This window comes from Rhopalosiphum padi, chromosome 4, assembly GCF_020882245.1.
Source record: "Rhopalosiphum padi isolate XX-2018 chromosome 4, ASM2088224v1, whole genome shotgun sequence".
Classification (NCBI taxonomy): domain Eukaryota; kingdom Metazoa; phylum Arthropoda; class Insecta; order Hemiptera; family Aphididae; genus Rhopalosiphum; species Rhopalosiphum padi.
In genome coordinates this window covers 30,025,845-30,046,024 of record NC_083600.1, presented here as the reverse complement: position 1 = coordinate 30,046,024, position 20,180 = coordinate 30,025,845, and the positions used below count along the sequence as shown (strand labels likewise).

Here is a 20,180-nt window from a genome sequence, read left to right as displayed (position 1 = left end):
CATTGAGTCGTTATAATTAAAATGTATGATATCCAATTCCAATAGTCAAATACAGAAATAATATAATATTGGAAGAAAAATAATGCTAAGATAGTTTTATAAAATAAATAAAGTTCAAACTAGAAAGAACATTTGTTTAAAATGTTGAATATTTTACTTTATTTTCTCATAGTTTGCAAACTGAAGTAGAAACAATCATTGGCTTTGGTTTGCCCAACCTTGATAGTTGATATTATATTATATTATGTATAATATTACATTTATTTTTAGTATATTTAAATGAACACAACATTTATAACGATAATAGAAAATATTAAACTAAATAGGTACTACTAGTTACTACAAATATTGTACTTTTTTTCATTGATATTATACCAAAAAGAGGCTCCTACCTTTAATAAGATGATATATAAAAAAAAAAAAAAAAACAATACAATCAACTATGAATTTTTCATATTTTTACAACTTTACAATATTCATACAAAAAGCAATTAATTACTTTTTTTTTAAATTTTAACAATATAAAATATAATATTCACAAACATACATGATTTCCTTACATTAATAAAATGTATTCATTATATCAGAGGTAAACACAGTAAATAAGTGAACTATGCAAAAATAAAACATCCAAATTAAACAAGTTGACATATGGATAAGAATGATAAGATGCTAAAATAGAATGGAAAAAAAGAAAACATATTCCATAAGATAAAACATATTGTATTAAATTACTAATATAAAAACAAGATGAGTACTATAATCTAACAGCCAGACTGCTATCATAACGCAATCACATCACTAATATATTGGAAGAAAACTATCTATGTCTTACCAGTAATTTCTCTATAAACAAATACATTATATACACACATATAAATTTGAAAATATACATTCGACATATTTAAAAATATAAAGAAACCAACATATTTGCAAATTTAAAAATTACGCAATATAATTATATTGATTAGGATTATCTTTATCTCTTTCCATATAGTCTCGATCAATAAGAGACTCTATACGTTTCTTTAAATCGGCTGGCTTGGCGGGAAACTTGAGCTGATTGAATAGTTCACTGATCAAAAGATTATGCATGAGTGACTTGCGCATTTTCATGATCCTCACAATAGCTGCGTCCATTTGGTACTGTCTATCCTGATATACTCGTTCTTCAGTTGCCTTCTGCTCTTCATTTGTCTCCTTCATTTGCACTTGGTTGATTTTAATTCTATATAGCTTATTACAAAAATCATTGTTGACCGAAAATTGATCAAGATCACCTATATCCCGTCCTTTGGGAGACTTTATCAACACTCTTGCTTTACCACATGCCAATGACTGCAGTGTTCTCCTCAATTCAGTATCTTCCATGTTAGTCAAAGATTTCACATCTTTAAAGGGGAGCATTTGATATTCATTAAATAATAACAGCACCATTGCTTGGAACAAGCTAACTTGTAGCTCTTTATTACCCTGCTTGAACTGAGAACGCAATACACAATGACCTAAAGTTGGCTGCCACTGTAATTTTCTACCATTGTGTTTGGCTAGGTAAAACTTATTAAAACAGTCTTGATATTCAATAATTTCATTGGGCATGGCCACTTCTGTTACGGCATAAGTTGGCCAGTGTCCCATAGTCAATATATTAACGGTCATGTCAATAACAGAGAGTTGGATATCTTTAACATGCGCCAAATACTGTTTGTAAGCCACATTTATGTCTTTACTAATCTCCATATCCTTAAACATACCTTCAAGTTTAGATGTAAATCCTCCACCACATTCTTGTTTTAATTTGGACAACATACTTTTTTCAGCATCCACGCTTGCAGACTTCCCAAGTAACAATCTTTTAGCTAAATCCTTTTTATAAAAAGCTTCAAAAACATCTTTACCATGAATGAACCGAAACAGAACCATAATTTTATCCAAAAGTTTCTCCAGCTCTTCTTCTGTAGATTCTTTATTACCAACTTTAAGTTTAGAGTCAACAAATTTGGCAATAAGCTCAGCAGGTTTGTTTGTTCGTTGGTTAACGAAGTGTTCAAAAGCTTCTTTTAAACTGTTGCCAAATTTCTCATTTGCTTGAAAACATTTTTTTACAATAATGTCCATTTTATCTTTGAAATCTAATAATTCCTGTACCATAGTTTTATCCTTTTCTGGATCTATGACAATAGTTCGTCCATATTTTTTTATGTAACCATTAAAAGTTATACAGAGTTCTGTAAGTCCTTTTTTTACACGAGTCAGTAAGCTATACATTAACTTTAGATCGTCCAGTCTATTCTCATTGAGCAATTGTTCCAATCCTTTTTGTAATATGGAGCTAACGTGTTCACTTATCAACTGTTTTTCAACTGTGTGTATTAATGACCACTTCGTAGATGTATCTAAATAATGAATGAGACGTTCATTTTCTTCACTTAAACGCTTCTCAACATGATACAAGTACTCGGAAACTTCAAGCTCAAGCATTAATCGTGAACCTTCAGTATTATATAGTCGTTCAGTGGCCTGTAGGAACTTTCCTTCAAAAGCATCTTGGTATATTTTTAAATCTGAAAGCATTCTAAGCAATGATTTGAGTAATGTTTTATCTACCATATCACCTTGTCTTTCTTTTTCTATGAGTAGAAGCAAACCATCAACTGCTCGGTTTTGAACATTAGTATTTAGCATAATATGATGACGGAACAAATTCAAACCCATATCCCAAATAGAATTAACATTAGGATTTTGAAGTACATAAGTTCGGTCTAGATATAGAAAAATACTGCGTATCATTAACATTTGTTGACAGTGTGATGACCAATGATGGTTTACTTTTTTTAAAAATATAATTTTATCATTTGTTATTTCAGTAAAATTCAATAAAAGCTTTTTAACATGCGCTTCACTAAGCTCAATAAGATTATTGTACAACGCTGCTGCTAAATTATTGTTACACATATTTTCTACAGCTTGATACAGCTCTTCCATAGTATATTGAATAGCAGTTGAGGTTTGTATGGCAATAACAGCTTCACGTAACTTCTTCCATGTTTGTTCCTGATAATTGTCCGGTAACATTGGTTTATTTCTGAGATTTTTCACTATTAGTTTTTTTGTAGGATTGGATTTTAATGATGCATTTAATGACAGACCATTCAATGCCGTTAAATTAGGTCTTTTTGTATCTGCCATGATTAATTTGTGAAGAAGTTCAAACAAATTTCAATATTTCTGAAAACAAACATTTTCAAAATATAGTTATTAAAAATATTAATTCTCAATAATAATTACACAAAAAATATAAATTAAAAAATTATGAATTCATCAATGGCATTAATTGCCAGCTTGAACCTAATATATTTCTATACTTTGTCCAGTGAGAAAACGCGCCGATTCTGTGCAACCCTTCACATCAAAACTGGTTTGCTTTTGGCTGGGTATCATTGGGAAATGCACAGAACAACTGATTTTGGTCAGTCTGCAACGCGTTCTCTTGCTGGACAGAGTATATTTTATACTAATTGATATGGAATGATTGGAAAAAATATATACTATTTTAATTATTCTTTATACTAAAAATACAACAGAATTAATTGTTATAGCCGTTATAGGTTTTATTCAATAATTCTTAATTAATAAATGTACACCAGAAGTACACATTAAAAACATAATAAATATAAATAAGACAAGTTCCATTATAAAAATAAAAAAATTATAAAATAAATATCAAGTGAGCAGTATTACAATAATAATACAGGACAGCAGTGTTTAAATAAACAAACTAATTTTGTCTTGTTTTAATTATCATATAAATATTATTAATTTTAAATTCTAGTACGTCGCAGAATTTCTATACATTAAAAATAATTTTCTAAATGATTCAGTAATCAGTTGTAATTTTATTTTAAAAGAAACTCAAATTTTGAATAAACTTTAATAAGCTTGACCTAAGAGATCTTTACATATATATGTCTCTGTCTTAAGAATGTACAACAAAGTAAATTACCAGAATCAGTTTTGAGTTATTTGCTTTAATATTAGTGAATTGAAGTAAATATCTAGTCAAAATTAAAGATAAACACATTATCTGTGTTTGAATATTGATCATATTAATATTTCAATTTATAAACAAGTTATGAGTAGTAGGTACATCTTAATGAATGTAAGAACAGTGGCATATTTACGGGGGAGATAAGAAAATATATCTCTTCCCTTTGCACCATTTTATTTTATTTTTTTTGTTTATATTTATATGATTATAGTTATGTTTTTTCATTTATCATTTTATCCGTAGGTAATAAAATGCTAGGACATTTGGCACTAACAACTTTATTAAGTAAAAATCCCACGTATTAACACAAATAATATACTAATATTTAAGTTTGAAAATAGGTTAATTAAATTTATTATAGTATTATAAATAACAATGCAAATCTGTTTCTGCTGAACACAGATGTAAGACAACACTTGTTATATGTGAGAAACAATCCAATTCCAAATTAATTTTTTTTTTTATTGATAAAACAAAATAATTCATAATTAATAAAATGATGACTAACTTATAAAACGGTAGAAGGGGAGGATAAATTTAGCCTCACAAAATAATTGGTACCACCAGAAGCCTTTACTGACATCAATATAAAGCTAAGAAAAATTACTAAATTTAATATTATTGAATCAATTCAAAAAGTTAATTACTACCAAATTAACCAGTTAAATAGAAATAATGTGTAAATAAGAGTAAACAAAACTTACTTAATTTAAATAATTTCAATATTATTTTAATATTTTATTCGATTTGAACGCAATGAGGACAACATCAAGGAGATCAATGTTAAAAATATATTACAGAACTGGCCTTGAATAGCATGAAATATCTATTGGGTCATATTATTTTTGGAACTTTAAACTGTCTACACACTTTCCTAAGTATTTAAAAAGTAACTGATTCGTAAGTTGTCGCAGCATAATAAAAACTACAAAATAAAAACCGAACAGAAACGAAACATGCCGTAAGTAAACACTATACAGACGCCAGACTAAACAAACTACAAAATATACTGATATACTGAATACAGACACTACAGGCGGTAGGTTAATGGTTATCTATTTTCAATAGCGGTAAGTCTAATTGGTATTTGGTAATATTGGTATACGCTTATCAGGTTTCTCAATTTCTCCCTGTTGATTACACATCCCCCACTTCTACCCACTGAATAACAACAATACAACATTCAACAATATTACCATTTACCACAGTATATTTACTACATTACATTTATTATTTGCTATTATCGACGTCGGACCACATAGTAATAACAATCACGACCACGAGTCCACAAATATTTATTATATATATAATCATTAAACATTATTGTACACATGGTGTATAAAACTTCATATTATCAAATAAGTCGCTACTGAAAACAATTATAAATATCATTAAAACGGTGCTAGGAACAAACTATGAAGATCGTTTGACAGCATGTGTCAAACCCAGAGGCGGCGACGTTGGTGGCTTAGTGCCGGCAACGCTTTAACGCAAATACGCGTTTCCGCAAACGAGACTGCTTTAGAAAAATTGTACGCAACCGAAACAATTCCTAAACAGCCCCGAGAATGATATTTAATAAATAATTACACTAAACTCGCTTAAATGACTACTACTATGTTATTACCTCGGTTTTTGGGGGATGGTATTCGCCACTCGGTCTGCGCGGACGAATACGTCTACTGCCGGTGCATGGCACGATGGTCAGGTTCTGGCGGTAGATGGACCGCAGGGAACGACGAACACTGCTATGAACCGCTTCAGATGACGATGATTTACTATAAACGAACAATAATAATTATATTATTAACAACTATTACAAATAAGGCTCCATTAATATTAAATTCTATCGTGATAACCAGGATTCTGTTTAAATAATATGATGATTATTATTCTGTAAACAATTGTATTATTATTACTACTCATGTTGAGCCTGTACATAATTTTCAGAAGTGCCAACATTCGTCAGCCATACACGTGCGTTGTAAGCGTTCTGGTGCCAGTGTCGCCACTGAAAACCGTTGCGTTTTTTCGTAAATTCGTAATGCACAGTGGCGGCGTAACGCCTGACACACACTACATAGAAAACATTTTGAAAATGAATCGCGGTTATAAACTTAAATAAATATCTAACATTATATTCTAATAATAGTCTAAAATATAAAGATGTAAAAATAGAACCCATACTAATCATCTATCAGTAGAAAATACAAAAACGAATCTAGTCATAAAGGGACAAGGGTACTGGGTAATAGTAAAAGAGTAACAAGAATAAAATAATCATGTAAAATTATTACTCTAAAACTCAATTTGTTTGGACTAAATAATAATAAATAATAAAACTACTTCTAACTAGCCTCTCATAAAATTAGTTAAATCTCACTTACTACAAAATGTAAAGCCTTAAAAAAAAAAGCCGATCTTGATATTAATAAAACACAATTATAACTTAACAAATACATATATGTAGGTATGTAAACTTTCATTGTGATAAATAAATATCCTCAGATTTACAAGACAACAATAATACTTAATAGTGATGAAATATTCAAAATCTCAAAAAATCTACACATTGTTTTTTTATCTGATCAGACCATTTTAGAGAGGACGTATAATAATTTTGTATAAATGTGGACATAAAAAATTATAAAATATTGAAGATGGCCTTAAATCAAAATTTAATATAATTTTCATTAGCCAGGGTTTTAAATAAATTTAGCCAGTAATAGATTCCCCACAATTATATATTAAAACTAAATTTTCATTTGTAAAATGTATACATTTTGAATAATCAACAATTATTTTTTAATTTTCAGAAAAGTGGCATTAACAAAGAAAAATCTAAAACTGAGATCTTATGTTGTGATAACTACAGTCGAAGCCATAGTACTTATTTCTTATTGTGCCAATTTACAATTTACTTTGCAAATAATTTCTGGAGAGGTAGAAAACATTTTGACTGCTAGTCTCAATAAATATTCCACAAATAGAGCTTGGCAATTGTTTTGGAATCAATTTCAACAACATTATTATTGCTGTGGTAGTTCCAAAAATACAGATTGGTTCCAAACAGCTTGGGTTTCACCAATTATTTTATCTTCATTTTCTCTATTAAAAAAGTACAAAATAATATTAATTTATGAATTAGATTGATATTATTTAAAACTTTATTCAAGATATACACAAAAAAACAGAAAATTCATTATACCAGCTGCACCAATAAGTTGTTGTTTACCTAATGCTATTTGCAATACATTCACAGATTGTGAACTACCAGATCCAGAAAAATATTATCAAAATAGTTGTTCCTCCATAATAGTTAATAAAATTAACTCTATTGCATTCACAACATACTTATTTTATGCTGTATTGGTCATTCAGGTAATAATAATACAAGTGATTGAAATAGTAAAATAATTGTAAAAACATTTTAATAATGAAGTGGGTACAACAATACAATTTACCTTTTGTAACATCACTTTATTTTTGTATTGTCAGTTTGAATAACATAATTTGTTTGCACCTAACAGTTAATAAATTAAATTAATTAGTTTTCAGTTATAGGTAGACGGTAGTTATAATTTATAGAATTCTTCAAAAACTTTTACATATAATATTACAGTAAATTTAGACAAATATTTATGTATACAATTTTATTGTTATAAATATATTTACAGTTAAATTTTTATACTTTTAATTTTAGATTATTTCTGCAGTTGTAAAATATGAAGGCTATACAGATAACGATCACAATTCAAAATGAAAATTAATGATTACAGAAGATGAAAATATTTTTTTACATTCTAGAAGAAACAATTAAATTGTCTTAACTTAATTAAATTACTTTTATAATGCTGTCATTATTATCACATCAATGTTTTTTTTTTTTTTTTTAATTTTTAATTTGTTTGTGTTCATGGGTTTTCTGACTCAGCTTTATTCTAAATAAAATAAAAGTAATTTTAACTTTATATTCATTTTCAAGCAATATCTAATAACTTACATGATTATTATTTTCAGATTTCACTTGAGATATAAGATCAGAAAGCATGCTAATCAAAGGATGTGAGTCTATTAAGCAATCTTCTCGAACAGCACTACCCAAAAAATGACCATGTAATAATTCTAAAGTGCTTAAATATAACCTTTTTCCTAGAATAGGTAACTAAAAATCATTATAAAATTAATTTTCATTTTAATAATTTTAATATTAAAATTGATTGATATAATAAAAATGCATACTGGTGGTAGTTCATAAATTTTATCTTCAGTATTATCATTATTAGTTTTCAGTTTTTTTCCCGGAATTTCATTATCATCAGTTAATGATGTACGTTTTTTAAAAATTTTTACTCCTGCTATTCTTTTTTTTTCTATTTCTTCTTCTTTTAACATGTCTCTCCTTGGACAACTACAAACTTTTACACCAATTTTTTTTCTACCTAACACTTGTCCACTAAAACAAAATAAAAAAAAGTATTAGTTAAATTGTTCAAAAAGCCATTATTGCATAGCAAACATCTTACTTTAATGTTTCTAAAGTAAAAATTATATAAATGGGTCTTCGACTAAGACTCATACTACAACTAGATTTGCACATAAATTTATATAATACATTGTAAGTTTTAAAATCTGAACAAGGAATAAAATTATGAACAATGGCAATAACACTATGCCTTTGACTTATGTGATTTTGTTCATATATGGCATCACTTTGTTCACACCAAAGTATATGTTCCTTTTTTTTTCTATCTAAAATCAAATTTAAAACAAATTAATTTAGTAAAATTAAATTTGAATACGTAAATTTACAGCCAAATATTATTTAATTTATTTTATACCACATAATTTATCCTGCATAATATGTATAGGGCAACGTTTGACAGATAACTGCTGAAATTCAGAGTCTGCAAATATTGGTAAAGCACGAATTTGAAGACTTTTTAGTCCTACTAATCCAATATCATCAAATTGCCATTGGAACTGAATAGGCAGTACTCTATTCATATCAATGTATACTTTATTCAAAGTTTCAGAATACTAAAACATAGATAATTGATCAGATGAATTCCTAGCTTAAAAAAACAACAATTACAACTAACACATAAAACAATAAGCAAAAAAAAAATTTGATATAAATTATAATTAAATTACTACATTTTTTTTGTTATTCAAAATAATACCAGAAATGGATTTAATTATGTATCTTGTTTAAATATCCAAATAAATATACTTCAACAATTATAAGAGGAATTAAAAAATGTTATTTATATTTAATATAAATTTTTATAATGATATCTAAATAAATAATTACCTACATGTTTTTAAAATTAACAATTTTTACAGAAAATCACAAATCATGCATTATTTTATACCAAGTAATACTTTTATCCATGAACATTCATTATTTCTAAAACTATTAGTGTTATTGGAAATATTTATTTTTACATAATTTTAAGAAGTTATAAAACATCTTTGAAAGAATTCTATATTTATTACTTCTTGTATTTAATGACAATACTAGTATTCATAGAATACAGTATACACTATTAAACAGTTTTAAATTCTTATTTCAAAGTAGAATAATTTTTAAAATGCTTAGATATACAAAAATTTTATTGGATGAGTAGTCAATGAGTGATAACTTATAATTATTTGTGATTTATACGAGTGGAATGGTAGTCAAGTGTACACCAGTAAATATTGGCCCATCACTCCTACCCATCAAAACTTTTATTTTATATAAATATGTATGATTTTAAAATTTGGATCTAGGTAGTAACAATAAATATAACATGTTTATAAACACTACGAGTGAAAATCATTTATAGCTAACTAATTATATAATTAAATATCACATATATATTTTTTTTTATTTCAGATGGCCAATTAAAACAATTAAAGTACACTTGACTATTTAACTATTTTGATTTTATTTTTATGTATATAAAAATAATTGTGAATAATTTGTGAAAAAAATTTATTTTTAAAAACGTTAATAGCTTATAAAATAATGAGTGTTTTACGTTAAAATAATCATCTATTAAAGTAAATAATTTGTAATAAAAGAAAATTTACAATTTAATATAAATTACTAAGTAACATAACTAACATCAAATGTTATGTTATAGATGTCTATTTAAGATCTTTAAAAGTGCTTATAAAAATCATTTATTTATCTACCCTTAGTAAAAGCAATATTACACAAGAAAATAGCTAAATAGCATGAACAAAAATATTTTTTAAATTTAATTCACCAAAAGCAACAAATATTTATTGTTAAAAAAAATACTTGCCATCCAATGTCTTTTAGACATTTCTGTAACATCTAAATAAAAATTAAAATTAAATTGCCCAGGATAATCTTCAGTACAAATTTGTAAGCCAGTTTGTCTTAAATGTTGGTAACTAGATTCTGATTCTTCACTGAAAGATGGTGATTCCGTCTCGGCTTCACTATTGTCCACCTATAAATTGTCATTTGTAGTACGTAAATAATTAATAAATTAACCTAATAAAATTTAAATTATAATTATAGGTAAATAACTTTTTGATTAAGCTAAAAAAAATACATGTGTAGATAAACGTAAATAATAACTCACCTCACTTACGTCCTCTTTTTCAAATTTAATAGTATCCATTACATGTATAGCACTTTAGACTGTTTAAAATACAAAAAATTGTTACAAGTTTAAAAGTTTGGAATTCCGGGTAATTGTGAAGCATGTAATAACAAGGTATTTCAAGTCTAAACAAGTTCAGACTTTTAGAGATAAGATTAGTGACCAATATTCGTTATTCTGTGAATATAACGGTGGAACCACGGCCGTGGTTGTTTTCGCTAGCGTAAACGACATATCGACGATAGGTACCTTTGGACACAGGACGTTGTTGTTCTAAAATCTCAATATTTTTGATTATTCATTTTATTCCATGAATGAGTGACTTATCACTTATAATCAGTAATTTTTATCAGTACAATTTCTAAGCAAGATTAAAGAGATATGTAATACGTATCATAATTTAATATTTATGTTATATTTTATAAGTATTTTTTTAATTGTGATTTAAATTCATATTATTGTTTAATTATTTTTATATTGTTAAAAATGTATACCCGCTGGTATATAAAGCGTTATGTGATATATTTATATATATATGCATACATATGTGTGTAATACAATAATCTAAAATATTTTTAATGTTATGTATTTACGATAAAAAATGTCAATAGAATTAAAAAAAAATAAAGAAGAATCTCAATTTTTTTCTATTAAAACCAAAACAGCATGGCAGAATTCAAACAAAAACTAAAGAATCTCTTAGATGCTAAGGTGTGTATGAATTTAATCACTCTTAATGATATCTGTATCCTTGTATATTATGTAGAAATATCAATTTAGTTAACATATTCAATTAAACATAATTTTAGGTATTATACTAAAATACTGTGAAAAAGACACTCTGTTTTATACATCTTATAGTATTTAGAAGGTCATTGTAATGTATATATTAAATTTTAATTCAATTCAAATACAGAAAAATTATACTAATCGAGGACCGTATATCTGCCTCTATCTATATAGATAATTTATATATACATCACTTGTCACTTTGTCATTTCAACAAAATCCAATTAAGTCAATTGAAGAATCTTGAGTTATATTTTCAAGCTTATTTACTTTTAATCAAAAATGGTATTAAATATAAATTGAAGCAAAAATTATATCATATCAAATAAATATAAATATTTAGTGAAAAATTCAAGTCTATAGTTATTTATTTTTGAATACACTAATTACATAAAATGTGTTATAGTTAGTTTACAGAATCTGAAATCATAATTATCCATTGGACCAAAACATATTGTATATACTGTTTTATACTTCTTTTCATAAACTTAAATGTTTGTAATTATTTACAAAACAAATCTTTGTAAAAGAAAGTCATGGAAAGTTTAGGTTTATTTCTATAAATAATATTAAAATAAAATATATTTTTTTTAACATTATTAATTATTTTTATTAATTTTCTGCACTTATATAATAAATTACAATATTATTATTTAATTTTACCATTTATTAGAATAAATTAATTGAGCAAAACAAAATTGTATTTTGTTTATTTCTTACATACTGTCAATTTTGTTTTTATTATGTATATTATATAATAATAAATTACTTATATTTTGTTTATATTTGTATAGACTGCTGTGAAGGTTCCACTAATAGGATCACAAGACTTTTGGGACATTCCTGAAAGAAAAAGTGACTCACTTTTATTAAAAGCAGTAAATAATGAAAATTTTGTCGAAAAGTGTGATGCTGAACTTGTATCAAATATAGATCAAGTATATTTTAACAGTTCTGACTTCGATTTTACTAAATTTGAACTAGAAGTATGTTGTACGCTATTGTTAAAAATAATTTATTATATAAAATCAGTTCATTGAGAAAACAAATTGTATATGTGTTCTCTTTGAAAGTACATTGTTGCTTTATAATTATCATTATTTTTTCTCAGTGAACCAATTATTTTGCATGCAATTTAAATAAATGTATTACTAATTCTAGAAATTACCAAGAATCCTTGATAAAAAATTGATTGCCAATGATATAAAAAAACTAAGGGTACAACATGAAATTGTTGAGAAACAACTGCTACAATTAATTCTTGAAAATCAAGCTGCGTGTGATGATGAATTAGACAAGTATACTAATTTTTATAATATATATAAATTATTTATATTATTATAATTTTTTTTTTTGTTTTTCAGAATTGGCATGTTACAAAATAATTTAAAATCTAGTCTAGAAAACTGTGAACATGCTAAGAATCGCTTAAAACTAGCTAAAAGACAAATCACTACAGCTGGTTTGGGCCTTTTGGGTAATTGCAGAAAAAAATCTTTAATCCTCGATTTATTAAATTCTTTAAATAGTATCAAAATGCTGGTAAGATAAAATACATCAGTTTGTTCTTATATTTTCTTCAAAATAATGTATATTTTTAGTTACAAACTGAAAAAAAACTTGAAGAATTAGTTTCTCAAGCTAATTATGCCAAAGGAATAGCATTACTTTTAGAATGCACACAAGGTGCTTCTGCTTTTAAACAATTTACTTGCATTGCTGCGTTATCTATTAAACTCCAAGATGCATTAATTATGACCGAAGAGCAATTAGACATTGTCTTATCAAATGTATGTTGGATCAAATAATTACTTAGACAATATATTTTAAAAATAATAATAATTGTGATAATTGTTACTAACTAAAATTATTATAGTGTTTTTTACATTGGCTAAAAGTGATTAAATTATATAAATATATTTTTAGATGTGTTTCAATTTTGATAATGAAAAGTATTCAGCTGTTCAAGAAGCTTATAGGCGCCTGGGTAAAACAAGAATTGCTATTGACCAATTGCATATGCATTATACATCAGCAGTCCATAGTGCTTCGTTTGATACAATAAATTTATTTGTGAATGCAGATAAGGTGGAAAACAATAAAAATTCATTTGCCCTTTTGTGTCAGGTTATCCATTATATTTTATTTCTTAAACTATTTATTATTATTGAAATAATGTTATATTATTGTTAAAATAGTGTGTTCCTGATGAACAGTTAATTCCGTGTCTTATTGCATTGAGTAAAATATTTTGGAATATTTTACAAAGCTATAAGAAAGCGGCAGATTGGCATAGAGAATTTAAAGATATTAGTACAGATATTGAAGGTATAAATATTGGTATTGTGTAAATAACTTTTTAAACCTTTTTTGGTTGAATAAATATTGCAATATAATTTTAATAATGGTAATTACTTATTGTTATAATATTTACCAATGTGTATGTTTTAGATGATATTGAAGAATGTGTTAATCAAGAATATATAAGTAAAAAATTTGAAATAGGTCCAACACGATTATGGGGTGACATCATTACTAAAATATCTAATTTAGTATTCAATTCCAATATGACAAAATTCAAATTTGACGACTTTCTTCAAGTGTTGTCTATATTAAACAAGTATTAAAAATTATTTATTTTAAAAACAAATGCAGTTTACTAAACACTCTTTTCTTAAATTATTTTAATTTACGTAGGTTTAAACATTAATTTAAACTTAAATTAATTATTTTAAGAAATGATACTTCATTTTAATCATGAAGATTAATCAATTTTTCATTTTTATTAATACTCTTTATTTAGTTTTGTGTTTTTACTTATCATCTCAACACGATAACAATTATACCATGTTATATTATAACAATAAAGCAATAATTTATATTTATCTATTATTTTTATTATATTATATATTAGGCATATAAAAATTGGTGAAGAATTTTGCAATAGTAAATCAGAACAATTACAAAATGATACCAAAAAGTCTTGTATCAGTTATTTTCATACCTATCATAAAAATTGTCTGGATGAGCTAACAATATTTTTTGAAAATGAAAGTTGGACTCCTTGTCCAGTAAAACGTGAATTTAAGTTATTTCAACTACAAGTAAGAAAATAATGAAATATTTGATTTTAATGATTTTATTAATATATTATATTTTATTTATTTTTACCATAAGGAATTTAGAACAATTAAAAATCATATCCAAAAAAGTGATTCATCTCGTCTAAGTCATAGTAGAAATTCGTCTATGGACAGTAGCTCTATTAGTACATGTGAATATTTTCATTTCTCATCAGAAAAATCACCATTTGATACTGATTTAAATTCTACATATTGTGAAGATATATTGGATACAGAAGTAATAACAAACTTTGTTTTTAAGTATATCATTAATATTAAAATATATTTTTTACAATTTTTGTGATGTATTAATGTTGTTTATTTGTATTCTCTAGATGGATGGAAATAGTGTTTGTAGTGATGATACTAATAACAGCTATGAAGACACAGATAATTATAATATAACAGCAGATAACTATGAAAAACCACCTTTGCTTACAAATACAACATTAACAGTGATGAGACATTGTGGAAAGTACTTAAAAATATGTAATATATTAAAATCAATATCAGAAGATGTAGTCACTTGCTTATGTCAACTGTTTGAATATTATTTGTATTCTGTCCATTTGTTATTTACATCAGACATGTTGGTAAGTTCAAAAAGCATAAGCTAAATTTAATTTAATTTTAAATGTTACTGTTTTATTGTTACTGTACGAAATATTTATAATAAACTAAATGTTAATCAAAAAATTACTAAATAAATACCTTATATGTGGTTTTTAGCCTCAAATATGTAGTGGTGTAAATAGTGTAAAGCTTCAATCAGTAATAACAAGAATATGCAACACTCTGATTCAATGTAATTCTGAAAATCAAGATCCATTTGTAAGTATTTACATTTTGATTTACAATTAATCATTACTGAGCAAATTAACTAATGTTTTTTATTTGTAATAGTCAATACTCAATATACAAAAATATAAATTATATTTAAAGATTAAAGTAACTATTTTTTAACTTATAAAATGTACAAACTTGTAGCATTTATTTTTTAAACTAAATATTTATAATCCGTACTAAACCACTGTTTGTAAAACTAATAAAGTATTAACACAAAAAAAATATGTAACTAAAAATAGTATATTTTATAAAAATCCAATATTAGGCCCCATTAACAGAAATTTTTAAATATTTAGGTTAATTTTTAAGGAACCAAGAGGCATAATTATTTTTTTTTTAATGTTAAACTCAGATATCTAGTAGGTAGTGTTATTGTTAAGAGATTAATGAATATGTTTAGATGAAACTGTAATCTATGGATATTTATTTTAAGTATTTGTATTTTATATTTGTTATTTTGATACCTTTTTAACCCTAGAAGTAATGCATTAAACATTTTTATAATCTAAAATTTAGTATTTACAATATTCATAATATTACTATAATAAATCATTTTTATAATTATTTATTAATTTTGTTTTGTTTTATATAAAAATATTCATTTGTAAAAAAAAATATATATATGTTAATCCATGTAATTCCATAATATTAATTTATATTAAGAAAACAATTGACTATAAATCTAACTGATTAGTTACTGCATATATGGGACCCAGACAAATTAATTAAATTAGACATTAGATATTTAAAAAATGTATAACCTAGTTAAAAATAATTTAATTTTTAAGCTTACTAATGCCCAATCTTGAAAATTAATATAAAATATTAAAATATATATTTTTTAGATACAAATTACAATTAAGCTTATACAAAACCTTTTGTCAGGTTAGGCCATGATATTTTTTTCAATAACATGCATATTTTTAATATGATTATCTTGTTTTATGTACTTTAGTACTTTACTCTTGATAGCAATTTATCAATTGTTATGCCTGCATATTATATTTTAAAACAGCTCGACAATTAATAGTCATTTATAATTTCAAATTAAATTAGTCACACCTTTAACTGTTTGCTATACTTTATCTATGATAAGCTGTCCATCAATTGTAACTCATATTATAACTTTTAGTTATATTTAGTAAATTGTTGACATTGCTCGGATTAGTAAGTGTCATTTTAAGATATGAACATGTTTAAAAATTTCACGCTTTATTGAAAATGAAGAATCATAACTAATTTTAAATCAGAAAAAATCTCTTAATTAATTTTGATAATGAAATAAAATTATACAAAAAAAAATATATGAAAAGAAACATATTTTAAATATTTTGAGGTAAAGCGCATACTGCAATTACAATGTATCTGTTAAAATGAATATAACAAGATAGACAATCATATTATTGTAGTGTATAGTTTTTCTTGTTCATAATTGTTTGTCATTAAGTAGATCAAAATGAAAAATGTTTTTTGTACAGGAAAATGTTTAATATTATGTATATTAATATTTGTATGAAAAAATTTGTATTTGATTTCAGATCCGTGAACCTGTAGCACTTCACGTGTTAAGTCTATCAGATGCAAATAATTTATATAGTGTTTCTGAACGAATTGTTGCTGTAGAATCATTAATGTTTTTAGGAGAGCAATACAAGCTATTACATACTTATTTAAATACATTATTAACATCGGATACCAGCAGTTATTCACTGCAGCAATTTTATAATCAAGTACAAATAGTTATTAATTCTAATTTCTAACATTTGTTTATTGAGTTGTTACAAAGACAAATTGTATTTAATATTTGTTTAAGACTGTAGCAGTAGCTGTAGATTTACGAAAGCCAGTATATGGTCGTGTGGTGTGTAAATCTATTGATTATAATCAAGTACTTAGCATGATGACCAAAGTCAATTGGGAGGTAAAAGATATCATGTGTGAACACAGCAAATATGTTGATTATTTCCTCCAAGTATGTTATGTTGTATTGGTTATGAAAATCAAATTTTTTTTCTTATTCAATAAATAATAATGTTTTTAGGAATTACGAGTATTTTTTAAAACTCTTAAAACATCAACATCAAATATTTACTTAAATGAGCAGGTATTACATTCTATTTGGGAAGCTATAGCTGTTCTAGTGTCGTCTGTTTTTATCGAAGGGTAAAATTGTGTAATATAATTATTCAAATTTTTTGTTATATTCAATGGTATTGTTATTGTAGATTTTCATTAGCCAAAAAATGTTCAAATGCTGGTCGAGCATTAATGCAACTTGATTTCACGCAGTTCATGTCACAAATAAACTCAATTTGCCCTATCAATCCATTACCGCATAAAGAACTAGTTGAAGTGTATATCAAGGCTTATTATTTACCTGAAACATCATTGGAGACATGGACAAGAGATCATCAGGTTATAATTATTTATTAATGTATTTAATTAATAAACAGTATATATAATATAACTGTATAAATAACTAATTGTACGCATTTAAATTTTTAGGAATACACACATAAACAACTATTAGCTGTTATAAACTGTGTGTGTCAAAACAATAAACGGTTACGACAAAAGCTGACAAATTTATTAGAAGAATCTCAACAAAGATAATCTCATTTTCATTACTAAATGTATTAGTTATTTATTTTTAATTATTTTTATTCATTCAGTTATAAATTATGCAATTATTAATAATTGGTAAACATGCTTTTTATATATATATTTCAACCTAATTAAGTCAGTTAATTTCATATTCATTTAACCAATTTTTGAATCAAAAGTAGATTTCAACACATTTTTTGTCTCTCAGTTCTAAAATTTTGGAAATTTTCTTCCAACATCATTTATTTACTTTAATTTTCTAAATTTTTTTATACACTGAATTACCATAACAAATACAAATTAAAGTTTCTGGTTTTCTCTCTATAATTAAATGTATGCACTATTGAATTCCCCTTGTTTTCAAAATTTAGATGCTAGTAATTAATTTTCTAATTACTTTTGTTCCAAACATACCTTTAGGGAAGACTACACAATCTAATGTTGATTATTTTTAAGTATCTATTCTCGTTCACTTATATACTGTCATTACTAGAAATTTTAATCAAATAATAGATTATTGCTAATTAATCATACATCATTAATTCATAACACATATGATTAGTTCATATTTGGAGTAAATACCAAATGACTCATACTTGCATTACTTACAGAAACGCCAAATTACTCATCAAATACTTTCTATCTATCATTTTACCATATATTATGTAATAATACTGAATAGTTGATACTACTCATTATCCTTATTTTTCAACTCAAAATTAATTACAACCATAATGATATAAATTGTATTTATTTGATATGACATGAATATTTATAGCCTAGTGCTAATAAAATTATTTTGATGATGTTTTTAGAGTAATACAGAAGAAAAGCTTATGCTCGTAAGCATTCAACAAATGCTCAATAACTATGAGGTGGATTTCAAGAAAAATGATCTGACAATGACCTACTAATCTACTTAATTTTTAATAGGAACCAAGCTGATAAATTTACTATTTAGTAACATTTTGTTAAGATTGATGAGAGATATTGTCAATGCTGGCTTATATTTTTAAAAACTTCTCTTACCCCTTTTGATAACTCATACAAGTTAACAATAGATACAATACGTTTTTAGCATTTCATTGTTACTAATCTAGGAATATCTATCAAGATTTATAAATACATATTATAATTCTAAAATATGTATAATCCTCAATGTGATTTTTGGTACCTATAACTTATACCTAAGCATATATTCATAATTACTAATCTATGGGGAATGGGGATTAGAAGTTACTTCTAATTTAAATCCTTTATTATTATCCAATTATAAATATTAGACCTATAAGTTAACAATAACTGAAATTAACAATCTACTACAAAACATTGATTTTTCTAATCAATTTTTTACTTTTAAAAACTAGTATATAGAGAAATAATAATTTGATATGGATTATTTCTTTAATTCTATTAATACCTATCAAAACTAAAGTTTTTTAATTTAGTTTGAACTATTCTTGATCAGTGACATCATTTAACCTTAAAGTAGGATAAAGATTTTATTGTTGCATCATATTATGTAAAGTTTGATAATATACATTGCGTGATCTCGTATTCTCCCTAAAAATATAATTTTATTTGTTCTAATTTTTTTCTGATTACTGATAGTTTAAATAACGATTTTTTTTCTTTTTTAGTTTTTAAATGAGTTTCGTTGTTTAAGAAATTTAAAACGTATTAATTACGAAGAAAGATCAAAAATAATAAAACAAAATATTAGAAAAGAATTGGTGTTTAGTTTCTGGGTATAATTCTTTTTTTGAATTTTGGTAAAAACAAAATCAAATTTGATTGTTTTTTTACCATTATTTTGAAAAATATTTTCTAAGATCAGTCGATAAACCTCCCAAAGGTTTATCCAAACGATTTCCGGAATCATTGCAAAATAATGGCCCGACCTTAACGTGGACTTCGACGCCACGACTGTACTCCTGACTCCATAGGCGTAATTCGAGGGGGTGGCTTTGGTGTGCTTAACAGTTAACACCCTCCCCCCTAAATTGTTTCATGTTAATTTAGATTTCAAAAGTAACAGGTATCCATAACCTTAAGATAACATTATGAAAAATAGATAGAGGAGCTTCAGAACCCCCAGTTTTTTCATTGAAATTTCGCCCCTGTTGTACTAAGTAGAAAATATAGTCT

General features: G+C 25.5%; 4 protein-coding genes across 8 annotated transcripts; 2 read left to right on the top strand and 2 right to left on the bottom strand.

The window, feature by feature from the left end:
* Positions 1 to 436: 436 nt before the first annotated feature.
* Positions 437 to 5,957, bottom strand: LOC132929233 (cullin-4B). Of its 2 annotated transcripts, none has more exons than XM_060994426.1 (2): positions 5,676 to 5,957; positions 437 to 3,228 (listed from the first exon to the last, which is right to left on the bottom strand). In XM_060994426.1, exon 2 carries the CDS (start codon positions 3,187 to 3,189, stop codon positions 946 to 948), a length of 2,244 nt encoding a protein of 747 aa, XP_060850409.1. In that variant the 5' UTR covers positions 3,190 to 3,228; positions 5,676 to 5,957; the 3' UTR covers positions 437 to 945. The 2 variants fall into 2 exon arrangements, with proteins under 2 accessions (XP_060850409.1, XP_060850410.1); XM_060994427.1 differs by lacking the exon at positions 5,676 to 5,957 and adding an exon at positions 4,753 to 5,313.
* On the top strand, positions 5,005 to 7,811 carry LOC132928882 (peripherin-2-like). Its single transcript, XM_060993816.1, has 4 exons — positions 5,005 to 5,009; positions 6,865 to 7,167; positions 7,225 to 7,429; positions 7,752 to 7,811. The coding sequence occupies exons 1-4, from the start codon at positions 5,005 to 5,007 to the stop codon at positions 7,809 to 7,811; spliced, it is 573 nt and encodes a 190-aa protein (XP_060849799.1).
* LOC132930666 (cellular tumor antigen p53-like) lies at positions 6,775 to 10,929 on the bottom strand. Of its 3 annotated transcripts, XR_009662261.1 has the most exons (9): positions 10,651 to 10,929; positions 10,345 to 10,515; positions 8,890 to 9,088; positions 8,575 to 8,800; positions 8,291 to 8,504; positions 8,052 to 8,213; positions 7,893 to 7,989; positions 7,513 to 7,571; positions 6,775 to 7,156 (listed from the first exon to the last, which is right to left on the bottom strand). XR_009662261.1 is itself a non-coding variant. In XM_060996655.1 (7 exons), exons 1-7 carry the CDS (start codon positions 10,687 to 10,689, stop codon positions 7,963 to 7,965), a joined length of 1,038 nt encoding a protein of 345 aa, XP_060852638.1. In that variant the 5' UTR covers positions 10,690 to 10,929; the 3' UTR covers positions 7,605 to 7,962. The 3 variants fall into 3 exon arrangements, 1 of the variants encoding a protein (XP_060852638.1); XR_009662260.1 differs by lacking the exon at positions 7,513 to 7,571; XM_060996655.1 differs by lacking the exons at positions 6,775 to 7,156; positions 7,513 to 7,571 and having other exon boundaries at positions 7,605 to 7,989.
* Positions 10,930 to 11,086: 157 nt separating this feature from the next.
* LOC132931013 (syndetin) lies at positions 11,087 to 19,445 on the top strand. Of its 2 annotated transcripts, XM_060997189.1 has the most exons (18): positions 11,087 to 11,382; positions 12,255 to 12,446; positions 12,622 to 12,758; positions 12,825 to 13,002; positions 13,062 to 13,250; positions 13,387 to 13,587; positions 13,659 to 13,788; positions 13,912 to 14,080; positions 14,375 to 14,564; positions 14,638 to 14,820; positions 14,918 to 15,175; positions 15,312 to 15,413; positions 16,967 to 17,158; positions 17,242 to 17,400; positions 17,470 to 17,591; positions 17,654 to 17,843; positions 17,934 to 18,061; positions 18,848 to 19,445. In XM_060997189.1, exons 1-17 carry the CDS (start codon positions 11,338 to 11,340, stop codon positions 18,039 to 18,041), a joined length of 2,745 nt encoding a protein of 914 aa, XP_060853172.1. In that variant the 5' UTR covers positions 11,087 to 11,337; the 3' UTR covers positions 18,042 to 18,061; positions 18,848 to 19,445. The 2 variants fall into 2 exon arrangements, with proteins under 2 accessions (XP_060853172.1, XP_060853173.1); XM_060997190.1 differs by lacking the exon at positions 18,848 to 19,445 and having other exon boundaries at positions 17,934 to 18,133.
* Positions 19,446 to 20,180: the final 735 nt, after the last annotated feature.

What these genes read in the sequence shown, in the direction of transcription:
- LOC132929233 (XM_060994426.1), bottom strand. Translation starts at nt 3,189, where the DNA reads ATGGCAGATACAAAAAGACCTAATTTAACGGCATTGAATGGTCTGTCA.
- LOC132928882 (XM_060993816.1), top strand. An exon ending in TCATTTTCTCTATTAAAAAA is followed by an intron (nt 7,168 to 7,224) that starts GTACAAAATAAT and finishes ACTTTATTCAAG; the next exon opens with ATATACACAAAAAAACAGAA. An exon ending in ATGCTGTATTGGTCATTCAG is followed by an intron (nt 7,430 to 7,751) that starts GTAATAATAATA and finishes TTTTAATTTTAG; the next exon opens with ATTATTTCTGCAGTTGTAAA.
- LOC132930666 (XM_060996655.1), bottom strand. Translation starts at nt 10,689, where the DNA reads ATGGATACTATTAAATTTGAAAAAGAGGACGTAAGTGAG. An exon ending in AAAAAGAGGACGTAAGTGAG is followed by an intron (nt 10,516 to 10,650) that starts GTGAGTTATTAT and finishes GACAATTTATAG; the next exon opens with GTGGACAATAGTGAAGCCGA. An exon ending in TATGCAGGATAAATTATGTG is followed by an intron (nt 8,801 to 8,889) that starts GTATAAAATAAA and finishes ATTTGATTTTAG; the next exon opens with ATAGAAAAAAAAAGGAACAT.
- LOC132931013 (XM_060997189.1), top strand. Translation starts at nt 11,338, where the DNA reads ATGGCAGAATTCAAACAAAAACTAAAGAATCTCTTAGATGCTAAG. An exon ending in TCGTCTGTTTTTATCGAAGG is followed by an intron (nt 17,592 to 17,653) that starts GTAAAATTGTGT and finishes TTGTTATTGTAG; the next exon opens with ATTTTCATTAGCCAAAAAAT. An exon ending in CATGGACAAGAGATCATCAG is followed by an intron (nt 17,844 to 17,933) that starts GTTATAATTATT and finishes TTAAATTTTTAG; the next exon opens with GAATACACACATAAACAACT.